The sequence below is a fragment of the Suncus etruscus genome, chromosome 3 (genome assembly GCF_024139225.1).
Source record: "Suncus etruscus isolate mSunEtr1 chromosome 3, mSunEtr1.pri.cur, whole genome shotgun sequence".
Taxonomy (NCBI): domain Eukaryota; kingdom Metazoa; phylum Chordata; class Mammalia; order Eulipotyphla; family Soricidae; genus Suncus; species Suncus etruscus.
The window spans coordinates 97207792-97225390 of record NC_064850.1 but is presented as its reverse complement, the minus strand read 5'-3'; the positions used below and the strand labels follow the sequence as shown (position 1 = coordinate 97225390).

The window sequence follows — 17599 nt, the reverse complement described above, 5'->3', positions numbered from 1 at the left end:
CCACCTCTCACCCCCAGCTTGGACAACCTGTGGGCTGCTGCTCAGCCTTGCTATCCTGTGTCGCCTCCAGAAAGGGAAGGCTGGGCTCCAGCAGACACTCGCCACGCAGCTGGGGAGCCCTTGCCGGCCTAAAGCGTAGCCACTTGTTTGTAGCTGAGATGAGTACCAGCGTCTCTGTCAGGACACAATGCCCAGAGTAGATGCTTCGTGACTGGCCCCGAAACCTCTTTCCATGCCTCCCCCTACAATACACATACCCCCCAGGGAAGCTGCCCTGAAACCTATTTCCTGCCACTGCTGAGTCTCAATTGATTCAATCAATGTCTTCCCATGACAAACTTCTTTGAAGATAATTATGTCCCGCATGGATGTTCCCAAAAAAATTTATTGGGGATTGGAAATAATCGTTGTAAATCCTTTTCAGTGTTTCTTGAAAAATAGTATGGATAAGTTTATATCTTCCTTGAGTGTCTGTGTGCCAAAACCAGGCTGTTCAGGGTGGAAACAGGTCCTGTTTCCTTGCATGTGTGTCATCTAAGTCTGGGAAACTGTGTTAATTAATCCTGAAGACCACCTAATTAGCCACATAGGTGATGAATGCCCAGTTATTTACTGGTAGAAGCAGTAAGTTAGCAGAAGATAACAGGAGGATTAAGGGTGTACTTTATTGTTAGACACTTGAATACTTTTGAGTTTCACTGTTAGCCAACTTGAAATTGGTGAAGCAGTTTGAAAATCACCCGTACTCTATCTTTCATAACGGATTGTTTTTGTTTTGATAGAGTTTCAGGGGCACAACAGAGTATCCTTGGGTTTACCTGGTTCTGTGTTCAGGGAGAGTATATGTGTTACTTGGATCAAACTGGTGTCAGCCATCTGCAAGGTAATCATCATATTCTATGTTTTCTCTGGCCTCCTGACATTAGTTGGACAGCATATTTTCAGCAACATTTCTTTATTTCTTTTAACAGAATAAAACTATGGAGTTCCATATGAAAAGCAATTTGTAATCACTAATGTGTTTTCATTTATATTCATCATATCAAGAGACTTTCTTTCATAGATATTTTGCAGTAATATATGTCAAGAATTTAGAAATTGGGGCTGGAAAGAAAGCATGGAGGTAAGGTGTTTGCCTTGCATGCAGAAGGTCATTGATTCGAATCCCGGCATCCCATATGGTCCCCGAGCCTGCCGGGAGTGATTTCTGAGCATGGAGCCAGGAGTAAGCCGTGAGCACTGCTGGGTGTGACCCAAAAACCAAAAACCAAAATAAAAAAAAATTTAGAAATTAAGACAGGATTAGTTATGATGAATGCGAATAAATCCTTGAACTCTAATTTAGATTCAATAATATAGTCAAGATTATAATGGAGCCTTATTTAAGTTAGCCAACTTGATTTATGTGATTACAAAAGTGGGAGATGGTATGCCTTTCATCACTGCTGCATTTTAACAAATGCTGAAATTTTAACTTTCTCGACTATAGAGGCACAGAAGTCAGAAACACTCAATTTTCCTTTTTCTTGAATTATGTGTAAAAAAAATATTATTTTACTTCTCTATTTAGTGAAATTATGGGCTCAGGTTCTAGCTTTTACTTCCTCCCTTGATTTCAAGTTGATTACTTCAGCTTTTCTTTCTTCCTCCCACCCACATGAAAATATTAGTTATACTTCTAAACTGGTCTGCTCATCTCTGCTCAAGAGTTGTAAGTCTAGGAAACCTTGAAATTTCTAAACTGCTTCACTAATTTTAAATTGGCTGTTTTGCTGTTGTTTTTTTGTTTGGGGACCACAACCAGCAGTTCTCAGGGATTACTCCTGGCTCTATGCTCAGAAATGCTCCTTGCAGGCTACAGGGACCATATGGGATGCTGGGAATTGAACCCCAGTCCATTCCGGGTCAGCTTTATGCAAGTCAAATGCCCTGCCGCTGTACTATCACTCCAACCCCTCAAGTAGGCTTTTTCTAGAAATCAAAAGTATTGTAGTATCTAACAGGCAATTGAACAATTACTTTTTTGAAAACAAATAGGTAAGACACACAACAGAGACACATTCAGTGGAGTGAGAGTGGGGTGCTCAGAGGCTACTTCCAACTCAGAGTTTGGCACTGGGAATCAAACTGAGGACCACATAAAGTGCATTTCAAGTTCTTAAACTCTTATGTATTTTTAATTTTTATGGCACCAGAGATCTAACAACCTCACACATGCAAGGCAGTGCTGTACTATTGAGTTGTAACTCCCTATCAATTTTCCCAGGTAAAGTCTGAAGTGAAAGAAAAAGAAAACTTTCAACAGTTAAGTCATTAAAACAAAAGCTTTATTTATAGTATTTAAACAGGGAAAAACAAAATACCAAGCCCTCCTCTAATATGTACATCATTCATTGCTCTATAACCAAAGAAATTGTAAGGTTTTCTGAAGTGGGCCCAATAGCAAAATATGGTATCACTTTTTCTGTAAATGTGTCAGTGATCTTAAGCAAGCATGCTTTGTTGTTCATATTATAAAAGGAAAGTTCTCCCAATTCATAATCCAGAAAAACACCAATTCTTCTGACATGTTCTTCTTGATCAATGAAAGAGGTGCCATGGGTCAATGAGGTCTGTTCAAGTTGCCAGAAGTCATTGTCAGATATTGACGAATCTAGAACATTTTGACGGAATATTTCTTTACACAAACCTAAGGACCATTCACCACTGCCTTTGACTTCTACCTGCCAAAAATGCCTGCCTCCTTCAAACTCTTCACAACAAAGCACGGCTGGGTAAGAAATCACTGTCTGAGAAGTATATAGAATGTTTAGGATTTTTGTTCCAAATGTGACACTTTTTTTGTCTTCAGAGACAATAAGACATTGATGGGCAACTTTAAGATCTAGTGTCAAATTTTCCTGAAAAGTACTGATCATTTTATGGAAACTAAAATAATGAGCAGGGAAATTAAAATCCCCTTTCTTGAATTTATATGACAAAAGTTCTGGTGATGATAGGCTTTCACACCTACTGTGAGTACTTTTAATGCTTGTTAGTAAATTCTGGTTGTCTTGTAAACACTTCTCTGTTACTTCAGATAGCAGATTTTTAAGAGTTTCTATATGGTTTGAAAGATGAATTCTGTTTCTGGTTAGTTGATCTTTCACAATTTTCATTTCAATAAGTATTATATCATTCATTAAATTTTCTCCCCCCTTTAAGAGAAGATTAAATTGCTTAAATTCAGGAACCAATTCTCCTTTACAATTTTCTATCTTCCACTTCTCTTCCATATATTTTGTAAGTTGATATTTACACTCCTTTTTTGCATCATTGATCTGTTTCTTCAGATGCTCCATCAATCTTTTGAACTTCTTTCTCTGATTCTCTGCTGCTCTTTCAGTGGGGATCAGGTGGTGATCTTGGTGGTCAGGGGAGTCCCTGCACTGGGGACATAACAGCTCCAGATCCTCCTCACAGAACAAATCTAGGACTTCATCATGCTTCTCACACAGCAATTCTGTTTCCTGCCATTTCCTTTTATTCTTTCCAACACGAAGTTGCTTAATGATGTCAGTGATGTATGATAATTGGATGTTTCTTTTGATGTCCCCATCAGAACAGTAGTAGAGACAGATGGGACAGGGGAAGACATCTTGTATATCTTTCCAGCGATCATGAATGCAGGACTCACAGAAATTGTGACCACAGTCCAGGGTGACTGGATCTCTCAAGTAATCCAGGCAAAGGGAACAGCTGGCCTCTGCTTGAAGCTCAGCCAAGGATGCTGCAAAAGCCATTGTTCTGGGAAGAAATTTTCTGAGAAAATATGTTTCAGAAAGTTCTGATTTTCAGTCAGTCTGAGAGGTGAGATATTTCCTCAACAGTCACTCTCTGGGATGACCTGAATTCTTTCTAGGTTCTTGATAATCACACGCCCAATTTTGCTTTCTCTTCTTCAGCTCCTGAAGTGTGACCAGATCCAGGTATTCAATGACTGAAGTCTCTGTATCTGAATTTCTATAACTGTTTCAACCAGCTAGTTCTTTTTTAATAAGAAATAGCTAAAAGATCAACAAGTGATGTCCAAATGGCAATTGATCTGATCACTTCAACACCAACTGTTAAGGAGAAACAAATATAAATATATATATAATACAAAATAACACAATAATAAGCAAATGAAATGTTATATTTTATACTATTCATACTATGACATCATGGAAATACTATCTAAAGACAATAAGGGGGATTAGCCCATGGTAGAGAACTTACCACAAAGAATGTGTGTGGGTGTGCGGATAGGGCTAAGAAAGGACCATTATAAAAATGCTAATTTGAAATGATCGTTCTGAACAACAACTGTTTTATTGAAGGAGATCAAATTATATTCATGATGCTCCTTCAGTAACTATATCAAAAACAGTTTCTAAAAGAAAAAAAATGAAGGAGAAAAAGAGAAAATAAAAATGTCTGCCACAGAGGTACACTGGGGAGATAGATGATAGGGGGAGAGAAGGATAGAAAATGGGAACATTATTGACAGAAAAATATTGACAGGAAATGTGCACCGGTGAAGGGTATTATACATGGTATGACTGAAACTCAATCATGAACAACTTTATAAATGTGTATCTTATTGCAATTGGATAAGGAATTTATTTATATAAAGAAATCATGGCATATGTGCCCAATGAAACACTTATCAACTATGAGAAAAGATAAAATTTGCAATTTTATAAAAGATAAAATAGTGCAATTTGCTATAACTTGGAAATAATTAAAAGTTTATGGCTAATGAGGTGAGTAGGAAAGAAAAAGACAAATACCTTGTTGTTTTACTCATACATAAATTTAAAAAAATCGGGCCCGGAGAGATAGCACAGTGGCGTTTGCCTTGCAAGCAGCCGATCCAGGACCAAAGGTGGTTGGTTCAAATCCCGGTGTCCCATATGGTTCCCCGTGCCTGCCAGGAGCTATTTCTGAGCAGACAGCCAGGAGTAACCCCTGAGCACCGCCGGGTGTGACCAAAAAAAAAAAAAATTTTTTTAAAAATCAAGGGGAGCCAGCGAGGTGGTGCAGAGCAGTAAGATGTTTGCCTTGCCAGTGCTAGCTTAGGACGACCACCGCTCAATCCCCCCAGTGTCCCAGATGGTGCCCCAAGCCAAGAGCAATTTAGAGTGCATAGTCAGGAGTAACCCTTGAGCGTCACCGGGTGTGGCCCCCCAAAAAGAAGAAACAAAAAAAAATCAAGGGATAGATCATCTTTAAAGAAACTGTGAGATATGCCATCATAACTGAACTGAAGAAGCAATTTTAGGTGGACAAGGCTCTTGATATAATGATTGAGGAACATGAACACACTCGTATAAGTGTGGCATGTATGTAAGTAGGACATAATATCAATATAATATATATAGGTATACATAACACAATAACAAGCAAGTTTAGCAAAATGGCTGTTCGTATTTAGCAAGAATTTCTATGATGAAGACAAATCTGGAGGTACTGGGATTTATAATGAAGAGAACGTGTTTCAAATAAGCTCAAAAGAAGCTGGATGACTGTCTCTGCAGAGGCAGAAATTTTAGGAATATGTGTCCCTTTAATGTGTATGCCTCCCAGATCCCATATTCATTTCCCTGCTTACCTGGAGTGTCAGTTCAAATGTCTCTGAAATTCCGCTGGCGTTGGCGTTGGTCTACAGCAGATCTCCTTGGATGCTCTCTGAAGGAGGCCTTGCATCAGTGTGTGGCCTCTGAGTTGACCAAGCTATTTTATATGCCACTGGGTGGGTCTTCTAGTTGTGGCCATGTCAAGAAAATAGCGTGACTCCACCTCCAAATACCAGGGATGGGAAGAGCCTCAGGCTAAATAAAGGGTTATTTACTTCTTTACACCTTTCATCCTCATTTAATCCTTTCATTGCCACTTATTCCCTTTAGGAAAATGAAATCTGCAAGGCCATGTGAAGCTGGCTCATTTCAATACTAAAATATTAACTATATAATTTTTTCCAGATTCTTATATTTGATGGCACAGAGTTTCTCAAAGTAGACTCTGATTACCCTTTGAATCTCTGCAATATCTGTAGTGATCTCCCCCTTTTCATTTCTAATACGGGTGATCAAGTTTCTCTCCTTTGTGAGTTTTGCCAATGGTCTATCAATTTGTTTATTTTTTCAAAGAACCAACTTCTAGTTTCGTTGATCTTTTGGATTTTGGGGGGGTTTCCACTTCATTGATTTCTGCTCTAAGCTTTGTTATTTATTTCTGTCTCCCTATTTCCACCCTAGCTTCACTAGTCAGTAACCTTCTGCTTGAATATAAATCAAATTACTTCCCTTCTAGCAGGTAAAACTCTCTTGATTTTCAAATAACCTTATTTAGTCTTTTAAAATATTGTTGCTTTCTGGTTTCTAGGTGTCTGTTATGAATATGAAATTTTAGATAAATGAACCATTTATCTAAAATCAAACAGGAATTTTTGGATGTGACCCCCTTAGATTGTTTGCAAGCTCTGAAACCCCTGTAGTCTTTTTAAACTGAAAGTGTTTTTGAATTCCCTCACTCCTTAGCCACAGAGATTTATCCCAACAACAATTTTGGGAGTCAGTGAAAAGACACAAAAACACATCAAAAGGTTCCACACTGAGCCACATTATTTATGGGGAGCTTTCTGTTCCTGTAAATCTGGTAAGAGAATTATAGGGGATTCTTATCCGAATTAGAAAATGAGAAAATTTAAGACTGAACTTTTCCCGAGGCTTGGCTATCAGAACACCTATGAAATTTTTTAAAACCTCACTTGAAATATAAACCTTAGGGCTAAAGGGATAGTAAAACTGAAAGGGTTCTGTATGTGTGAGGGATCTAACTCAGCATCCTGGTTAGAGGATTGCCAGGAGTGATTTCTTGATCACAGCTTCTCTACAAACAAAACAAAACATAAGCTTTTAAAAACTACCTGGGGCTAGAATGATAGCACAAGTGGTAGAGTGTTTACTTTGCATGTTGCCAACCCTGGACCAAACTGGGTTTGATGCTTGGCTTACTATACCCCACCCCACCCCCCGAGCCTGCCAGGAGCAATTTCTGAGCACAGAACCAGAAGTAATCCCTAAGCACCACCGGGTGTGGCCCCAAAACCCAAAAATTAAAAAATAAATAAAAATTGCCTGAAGCAAATACTGAGTCCGCTGTAGAATCTTAGCAGTGTTGCCGATGTTCCTACTTGGTCCAAAACTCTTGATACATCTATTTAAATTTTCATCCAATTATTGTTTTGTTTTGTCATTTTGTTTATAGGTCAAACCTAGTAGTGCTCAGGGGTTATCCATGACTCTATAATCAGGAAATACTCATGTTAGACTCAGAGGACCATATGGGATACCAGGATCAAATCTAGGCCAGTTGCATGCAAGGAAAGTGCCCTGACCATTGCACAAACATTCTGGACCCATTATTGATGTTTTTAAACCCCAGATTCTGTTTGAGTTTTATAATTACTCTTTAATACTCTCATTTTGTTTATGTTAGTTTGTAATTTTCCCTTTAATATATTTACAACTTGGTATATTTCTACAGGGTTAGAATATCCTCTATATTCTACAAAGTTTCTGGTAATTCCTATATCTATGCTTTATTAAGGATGTTTGAACAAATTGTTTTGATTTTTGAGTCACACCTGGCTCAGTGCTCATGGGCTACTCCTTGCTTGGTGCTCATGATGGATCCCAGTAGTATTCAAGGGACCAGATTGTTCCTGAGGATTGAATCCAAGCCTCTTGCAAGCAAAGCATGCATTACAACCTTTGGTCTATTTCTCTGACCATTAACTTATTTTCTTATTCCAGTGAACCATTTTGCCTTGCTTCTTTGCAGGTATTCTGATGTTGTTATTATTATTATCACATAAAACCAGCATTTAAGAAAACAGTTATGTCTTCATTTTCACTCTGATTCTCTGCTAGAGCACTTTATTAAAATTTTTAGGTTTTTTGTTTTTTTTTTTTTGCTTTTGGGGCCATACTCCTCAGTGACACTCAGGGGTTACTCCTGGCTAAGGAATCAGCTTTAGGTGAAAACTTGAGTTCCGGAACCCTCAGCTTTTTTCTGAATACGTAGTTTCTAAAACTACAGTGAGTGATATTCTCTAATGTGAAAGTCCTACTTTGAATTTTTTAATTTCTTAACAAGTCTCACTCCAATCTTTCCTGGGATATTAGCTAGTCTATTGTATATCTTTAATCATAATTCCCTGCCCAGTGTTCCTGCAGTTTCCTTTTCAGTGGACACTGCTTTTCCTTTTCCAAGTGAGCCAAGACAGACCAGCCATACAGAAAAGGTTAGAATATTGCATATTAACTCTGCTCTGCACCCTCTAATTCCATTCCCACCCAGAACAAAACCATACATGCTGGAAGATACAGGGAAAATTGAGAGGAAAATACCAGGAAATTTCATAACACTTTGAACATTTTGATCTTTAATCAATGTGTAGTTGAAAACTTTCGACTGATTTTCCAGAACACACAACACTATTAGTGGGTTTTTGTTTTTGTTTTTGTTTTGTTTTGTGTGTGTGTGTGTGTGTGTGTGTTTTTTTTGCTTTGTTTTCTTTTTTATCTCTGTGGTACCTCAGAGTCCACCATTTTGTTGTACCAAATTACATATTCACCAGTGTCTATTACTATTCTTACACTGTTTTAATTGAAAAAAATAGATAATAATAAGGGACAGAGAGCGCTCAATGGACCAAAATCAGGCAAAACACACAGTTTATCAAAGGAAGTCTCGGTTTAAAACAACTTCTGAGCACCACTGAACATGGTTCCCCAAACCAATTTTGTTGTTGTTAGGTGGCTTTATGCTGCACAGAAGACACAGAGTAAAGAGTGAAGTGTATCACAGAGTAAAGAGTATAGAATATTGAGATTTATTAAAGCTCAGCACTGATGGCCCATGAGTCAGAGAGATGTGGATACACAATTTATACACTTTCAACCTAAGTGTTCGAAGCCAATATTTGTAATCCTAACCCTTACAAGCAAGGCATTGCCTTGTATTTGGTCAGATCAGGTTCAATCCCAAGTACCGATATTGTACTAATAGCACTGCCAAAAGTGATTCCTGAGTGCAGAACCAGTAGTGTCAGAAAGTTTGCAATAGAGAATCAAGTTGTAGTTTCAAAATTTTACTAGTGATTAAATATTTCAGGTCTACTATCTGTCCTGAGATTAATTCCTTTGACCTAATACTATGTGTCCTCTTAGTCCACACCTAGCTATGCTTCAAAGAATTACTCATCATTACATGCTGTGTTACTTGAAAGGGGAACCACCAGAGGATTTGTTATTAACCCCTTTGAAACTGAGTTTATACTTTTCACAACCCTGTAAAGGAGAATGTCGCCTGGCTTTCACTCTGTCTCTTTGGTCACTTAGCCAGTTCCTTGCTCCTTGTCTACAGAAACCTTTTAATTGAGAAGCTCCCTGTAAGTGCATAGTTAAGTGAGTGCTAATAATTCTTTTTCTATTTGAGTCACAAAAAATCCATTTGATAATGATTTAATTCTCTCAAAAAATATTTTTGTGTATTTGTTTGTTTGGGTTTGGGTGTATGTGGTTGTGGGGGTGGAGGGGGAATATACCCAATAGTACTTAGGAGTTATTCCTGGATCTGAGCTCAGAAATCACTCCTGGCAGTTGTTGGGGGGACTATATGGAATTCCAGGAGTTGAACCTGGTCAGCTGTGTGCAAGACAAATGACTTTTCCACTGCATTATCTTTCTGGTCCTGGTTTTTGGTTTTTTGGGGAGCCACACCTGGCTGCTCAGGGGTCACTCCTGGTTCTGTTCTCAGAAATTATCCCTGACAGCATTCAGGGAACCATATAGGATGCTTGGGATTGAACCTAGGTTGGTCTCATACAAAACAAGTGTTCTACCTACTCTGGCCCCAAAAGATTTGTTTTAAAATTTATTTTACTGAGGGACTGGAACAATAGCAGAGTGGGTAGCATGTTTGCCATGTATGCAGCTGACCAAGGTTCAATCCTTGGCATCCCATGTGGTTCTCAGAGCCTGCCAGAAGTAATTTCTGAGTGCAGAGCCAGGAGTAACCCCAGAACACTGCCCGGCATGTCCCCCCAAAATAAACAAACAAAAACAAACCAACAAAAGATTTATTTCACTGAAAGAGATTTATTGTGAAGCAGGAGTGATAGCTAAATGGGCTGAGTTTCAGATCATGTGTTGTCAAAACTAGGAAGCTAACAAATAAAGATTATTAGAAAAATTTAGCTGAATCAATTTAGATACCTAATAGCTCATTAAATGGTTTATGAATCAGACAACATTCTATCCAGAAATTGAAAGGAGAATTCCAGGAACTTTATTTAGCAGGTTTTGTGAGTAGAAAGAAAATAGGACACATTTATCTGAACAAACAGGGTAGCTGTTCATTAGGAAAATGGAAAACAAAACTTTCCTAGTGTGGAATATAAACTTCTTCCCAGATTGGATTAAAATTCTAATCCTCAGAGTGATTGCACCTGTGTTACCAAAATCAAATAAAGGTGTTAGGAAAGCTCCCGTCAAAACTGGGAATTCCCCCTGTTGATTGGATTAAAATGTCATTTCTCAGAATGCTGCAGTTATGTTAAGGAACCCATACTCAGGTGTTTTCACTAGAGAATTAGACCAATTTCTTGAGACAAGAGTAGAAATGAAAATAAAAGTTTATTCAAAAATTAATAAAGGGTAGATAATGACCATGCTCTCAAAAATTTTTCTTTGCTTGGGCTAGAGATTTACATAGATCTGATTGGGAAAATAGCATAAAAAACATTTATGGTCTTACCAGAGCAGAAGGGAGCCTGTCTGGAGATAGGCTGAGATGGAATTAACATTTAATGATTTTTTTAGTGGTATGGTCAAACACCCATACCTTCCTCAAGTCTACATATGTACGATGACCTTCCAGGACCTCTGCAGAAAACCCATTTCTGACTCTGCCAAGGGATAAAAGTGTCCTTAGACACAGTAAGTCCAAGAGTTTTCACCAAAGGCTGGTTGTTTTTTTATACACATCTGCCTCCAACTATAACTGGATCAGGTTAAATATTAAACCATAGAGCATCAGAATATCGCAGAGGATTGAGGAATATGGCAAAAAGCCAAGAGTTAATTTCTGAACAAGGCTGAGTGTGGCACAAAAAACAAAAACAAAACCAATTGCTTGAAGGCCCCCAGTTCTAGTTTACTTGGATTTTAATTATATGTAATTTTCTAACTTTAGAAAGCTAGTAATGTATTATATATATATATATATATATATATATATATATATAATTGTCTGTTATGAATGGCAACTTTTATAATCCTATAAAATTATATTTGGGAGGTGGGGACCCCCCATATGATACCCAGCTTCTATTGATACTTAGCCCACAGAGCTAATAGTTCAAATCTAGAGCCTGTTTGTTACTTTGGCACACAGACCAACCAAGCTGGGTGTCTCTCTACATTGTTTTTTAAATATAAAAGTATAATTCTTGACTAAAACATGATTTTCTTTTGGGATATTGTCACCAATTGCTACAAAAATATCTGTCTGAGCCAGAAAAATGACTCAAGACTGAGAGCACATGCCTAATATGCAAGCTCTCAGTTCAATCACAGGCACTTAATTGCTTCTGAGCAACCTAATTATATTCCTGGTATCCTCATGTGGCCCCTGAACACTATTTGGCCTAAACATCAAACAATAATATGGCTATAAGTAGGACCACAGACAATCATAGGAGTTGGCACAGATGGACATACTTCCCACCATAGCACCATAGGGCATGGCCTCAGTGGTAAAAAGACTTTATCTTGTTGCATGCATCAAAAATAACTTCTAACTTTGTCTAACCTAATCTTACCTTACCTTTTCATACAGTGTAAATTAGTCTGAATATTATGAAATTTCTTTTATCTCCGGTTTGTTTTTTGATTACACCCAACAACACACAGAAATTACCCCCCACTTATGCTCAAAAGTAATTTCTGGTAGTTTTGAGAAAACTATGTGGGGGCTGGAGAGATAGCATGGAGGTAAGGCATTTGCCTTTCATGCAGAAGGTTATTGGTTCGAATCCCGGCATCCCATATGGTCCCTCGAGCCTGCCAGGAGCGATTTCTGAGTGTGGAGCCAGGAGTAACTCCTGAGCGCTGCTGGGTGTGACCCCAAAACAAAACAAAACAAAAAACAAAAAAACAAAAAGAGAGAGAAAACTATGTGGTGCCAGGGATCAAATCAGAGCCCCTCTATATAAAGAATCTATTCTAACTCTTTTAGCTATTTTTCCAGACTCTGTATCTTTTCTATTTGTTTGTTTTGGGGTCGTTTCTGACATACCCGCTCAAGGATTACTCCTGGCCATGTGCTCATTCCTGGTGAGCTCATGGGGCTATATGGAATGCCAGAGATCAAATCCAGGTTGGCTGCTGCAAGGCATAAACCCTACCCACTGAACTATCACTCTGGACCAGGTTCTGTGTGTTTTTCTGAGCATCGTTGCCAACAGAATTACCTTGTTGCTAAATCATACTTTCAAGATACATATTTGTAGCCATTCTGCAACTCAGTTACATTTGATTAGCAAATCAAATACTTCTAAAATTTGTCTCCATGAACTAATTTACAGATTTTTTATGTTTATATAGATGACATTTTCAACTAAGTTAAGATTTAAAAATGACATCCAAAGATAGTTTAAGGGATCAAGCTTTTTACTTAAAGCTTTTACTTAAAGTTTTACTTAAAGGAGGCTCACATTTGATTGTAATACAAGATGTCCAGGGCACCCTAAAGAGGATCCCCTAAATAGAGAGAGATAGGAGTGGTCCTTAAGCACAGCCAAGCGTGACCCTCTCCTTCCAAAAGAAATAATCATCAGAAATAACAGTCAACTGCTAGTGAATATTTACTAACTGACTGGGAAAATGTTTGCAAACATTCATGTACATGTATATGTATATACAATAATCATATAGTGCCTATATATTTTACTGATATAAAATACTAAGTTATTGTGGATAGGTGTAGACATTCTATCTTCTTCTCTTCAGAAATTTTAGATGCTTCACTCATACCTTTCTTTTACCTTTTTCATTAGAGCTAAAGTGAAGTGTCACATTTTCTCCTAGATTGGTTGAGGCTTGAACCCCAAAGAGCTCCCAGAATAGGAAATTGATTCCCATTCCCCTGTCCCCCAGGATGGGGAAGCGATCCTGGTAATATCTATCAGCAGCAAATAATTTACACAGACAAGAGGGTAAAAAAGGCAAAAAGGTCGTAGGCAGAATCTTTTGTCAGCCTGCCAGCAGCTCAAACAACAACAACAACAAAAATAAGAGACCTCCCCCTGTGCCTGCCAGGAGCTATTTCTGAGCAGACAGCCAGGAGTAACCCCTGAGCATCGCCAGGTGTGACCCAAAAACCAAAAAAATAAATAAATAAATAAAAATAAATAAAAATAAGAGACCTCTAGCCAACTGCAAAAGTACCCTGACTTCCCAGCTAATCACCTATTTATTTGGATCTGAACAGCACCCCGCATCCTACACACACACATGGAAGGTCGTAGGTGGGAAAGTAGGCTGGAAAACAAATATTGAAGAGAAATATTATGAAAACCTCCATATAGTTAACATAAAGTATGTTCCTAGACACTATGTATTTCAGATAAAAATAGGAGTCAAAAGTGGATAAGAAAAGGACAAGCAGAGGGGTTCCATCCTTGCTATCATGCCAACCTAACATCAACACCCACAAAATTGTTATCCTCAGTTTTTATTTGGGGGGGGGGGGATGGTGGGCACACCCGACAGTGCTCGGGGGTTACTCCTGGCTCTGTGTTCAGAAATCGTTCCTGGGGCCGGATTGGCGGAGCAGGCAGTAGGACATTTGCCTAGCTTGCACTAACCTAGGACGGACTGAGGTTCGATCCCCAGGCGTCCAATATGGCACCCAAGCCAGGGCGATTTCTGAGAGCATAGCCAAGAGTAAACACTGAGAGTCACCAGATACCCCCCCCCCAAAAAAAAAAAAAAAAAAAACAGGAATCGCTCCTAGCAGGCTCTGGGGCCATGTGGGATGCTGGAAATCAGACCTAGGTTCGCCTCAGGCCATTCACATGCAAGGCAAATGCCCTACTGCTGTGCTATCTCTCTGGCCCACTAGTCTCAGTTTTGCAAAGAATAAATCAGCACATCCCAGGGATTCATTCAATGTAGTATTCTAATAGGCTGCTTTATGAAGTCTCTCCTGTTTCATAATACCATTCCGTTTTTTTCTTTCATTTTTACTTTCTTTTTTTTTGGGGGGGTGCACATCATGTGGTGCTCAGGGGATTTTCCTGGCTCTTAGTTCAGAAATCACTCCTGGAAGACTTGAGAGAACATAGGATGCCAGGATTAAACCTAGGTTGGCTGCGTGCAATCCAAATACCCTCCCCATTGTGTTGTCACGCTGACCCAGGCCCACTACTCTTTTCTGTGTTTTTCTTTTTTTTCTACTTCATTTACCAACCTTTATTAAGTGCCAATCCCAGGCTGAGAATAAATTGGTTTGGGAGACTATAATTCTATCATCTCTTGTGTTGTTAACTCCTAAAAAAAAAAAATCAGTTTTAACCAATTACCTTAAGTAGTATCATTTTAGTAACTATTAATTAGAGGGTGAATCCAGTAAGCAATACAAGCCTGCTGGTTACTCACGCCAGACTCCTCTCTCTCTCTCTCTCTCTCTCTCTCTCTCTCTCTCTCTCTCTCTCTCTCTCTCTCTCTCTCTCTCTCTCTCTCTCTCTCTCTCTCCCTCTCTCTCCTCTCATCTTTCTTCTCTCTCTCTCCTCTCTCTCTCTCCTCTCACCTCTCTCCTCTCTCTCCTCACTTTCTCTCCGCTCTCCTATTTCTCCTCTCCTCTCTCTCCTCACTTTCTCTCCACTCTCTCCTATTTCTCCTCTCTCTCCTCACTTTCTCTCCACTCTCTCCTATTTCTCCTCTCCCCTCTCTCTTCTCTCTCTCCTCTCTCTCCTCTCTCTCCTCTCCTCTCCTCTCTCTCCTCTCTCTTCTCTCTCATTTCTCTCCTCTCCTCTGCCTCCCCTCTCCTCTCTCCTCTCTCTCCTCTCTCCTCTCTTCTCTTTTCTCTCTTCTCTCTCTCCTCTCTCTCATCTCCTCTCCTCTCTCATCTTTCCTCTTTCCTCTCTTCTCTCTCTTCAACTCTCTCCTCTCCTCTCTCTCCTCTCTCTTCTCTCTCATCTCTCTCCTCTCCTTTTCTCTGCCTCCCCTCTCCTCTCTCCTCTCTCTCTCCTCTCTTCTCTTTTCTCTTCTCTGTTCTCACTCTCATCTTTCTCTCCTTTCTCCTCTTTCTCTATCCTCTCTCTCCTTTCTGCTCCTTCTCTCTCCTCTCCTCTCACACCTCTCTCCTCTCTCCGCTCTCTCCTCTCCTCTCTTCCTTTTCCTCTTTCTCCTCTTTTCTCCTGTCTCTCCTCTTCTTTTTCCTCTTTCTGTCTCCTATCTCTCCTCTCTCCTCTATCTCCTCTTTCCTCTCTCCTCTCTCTTCTCTCTCTCCTTGCTCTCATCTCTCTCCTCTCCTCTCTCTTCTCTCTTTTCTCTTCTCTCATCTTTCTCTCCTTTCTCCTCTTTCTCTCTCCTCTCTCTTCTCTCTTCTCTCTTTACTCCTCTCCTCTCTCATTTCTCTCCTCTCTCTTCTCTCTCCTCTCTCCTCTTTCTCCTCTCTTTTCTCCTGTCTCTTCTCTCCTTTCTGCTTTCTCTCTCCTCTCTCTCCTCTCATCTCTCTCCTCTCTTCTCTCTCCTCTCTTTCCTCTCTTTCTCTCCTCTCTCCTCTTATTCCTCTCTCTCTCCTCTCTCCTCTTTGTCTTCTCTCTCATCTCTTTTTTCTCCTCTCCTCTCCTCTTTCCTATTTCCTCTCTCATCTCTCCCCTCTCTTCTCTCTCCCCCTCTCTCTTTTATAATATCTTTATTTAAGCTCCATGGTTATAAGCATGATTGCAGTTGGATTCCATTCTTTTTTTTTTTTTTTTTTTTTTTTTTGGTTTTTGGGTCACACCCGGCGGTGCTCAGGGGTCACTCCTGGCTGTCTGCTCAGAAATAGCTCCTGGCAGGCACGGGGGACCATATGGGACACCAGAACTCGAACCAACCACCTTTGGTCCTGGATCGGCTGCTTGCAAGGCAAACGCCGCTGTGCTATCTCTCCGGGCCCTGGATTCCATTCTTTTCTACTTCTAATGAAGCTGAAGAAAACAGACATGACATGTTTTTAACAGTTTCGGGGGGGGGGGGGGCAGAGCAGTAGGGCGTTTGCCTTGCACGCAGCCAACCCAGGATGGACCTCTGTTCCATGTGGTCCTCCAAGCCTGCCAGGAGCGATTTCTGAGCACAGTCAGGAGTAACCCCTGAGCGCCGCCGTGAGTTAAAGCATTTGCCTTGCATGTTGACCAAGGTTCAACCTCTAGTAACACTGAGTATGGTCCCCTATATGCTGCCAGGACTGATCCTTTAGCACAGTGTCAAAAGTAAGTTCTGAGCACTACACAGTGTGGCGAAAAACAAACCTTCTCCCAAGTAGGATTACTGTGGGGGGTCTGTGGGGGCCAGGAGGCTAGCTCAAAGCATCAATGTGTGTTCACATGTGAAATGTCCAGATTTGATCTCTGGACCAAAAGGTTCCCATTTGGTTCCAGCTCTGTGGAGGATTTGAAAGCACATTCTGGAGACAGTGGCAAACCTTCTAGTGCACTGTGACTGACCCAAAGTCAGCAGAATTGCACTGCAGATCCCTTCTACCCAAGTTCCCAGAAGATCTCTGCAGATCACAGGGATCTACCTAGTAAGAAGCAAAATGTAAAAGTACTATAGCACCAGAATCTATGTCACAGAGCATCGAATCTACAGCAAAGTAAGACACTCAGAAATTAGAAACTAAGGAAATAAAAGTAGGGTTTCCCCACCCTGCTCTTGTGACACATCTTGCTCTTCTTCAAGCCAAAGTTCTCCCTTGCACACATATTTCAATTGCTTGTCTCTGCTTCTTTGCTTATTTCCACTAGTCTAGCAATACTACTTCTATCCATAGTTCTCCAGTACACACTATGATTCTTTACATAGTCCTAATGTTAGGGACCCTCTGTGAGGAAGAGTCTGAAAGATGACTCAGGAGTTGAGAAAGCACCCAAAGTAAGGAGATGCTGATCTAATTCCTGGTGTTGAACAAATGCCACAGTAATCCTGGCTAGCCCAAGGTCTGCTTCAGTATCTCTGGAGAGGTAAAATGAAAACCAAATTTACAATGATAGAGAATATAATGGAGTAAATGGAATATGCTTAGATAACCATCTTTACCTTGCAGGCCCATTCAGAATATGTAGGAGCTATTGAGAATTGCCCTTTGGGGGCAGAAACAATAGCACAGCTGACAGGACATTTGCCTTGAATGTGGCTGAACAGAGTTCAATCCCTGGAATCCCATATTGGTCCCCAGAGCCTTCTAGGAGCAATTTCTGAACTCAGAGCCAGGAGTAATCCCTGAATGCTGCTGGGTGCAA

The 17599-nt window shown here is 40.0% G+C and overlaps 1 protein-coding gene across 1 annotated transcript; it reads right to left on the bottom strand.

Annotated features, from left to right (window-relative positions):
- Window positions 1-2390: 2390 nt before the first annotated feature.
- LOC126004401 (tripartite motif-containing protein 60-like) lies at window positions 2391-3782 on the bottom strand. Its single transcript, XM_049770839.1, has one exon. The coding sequence runs from the start codon at window positions 3780-3782 to the stop codon at window positions 2391-2393; it is 1392 nt and encodes a 463-aa protein (XP_049626796.1).
- Between the last annotated feature and the right edge of the window lie 13817 nt (window positions 3783-17599).

Coding starts and splice junctions, on each gene's coding strand:
- LOC126004401 (XM_049770839.1), bottom strand. CDS start 3,782: ATGGCTTTTGCAGCATCCTTGGCTGAGCTTCAAGCAGAGGCCAGCTGT.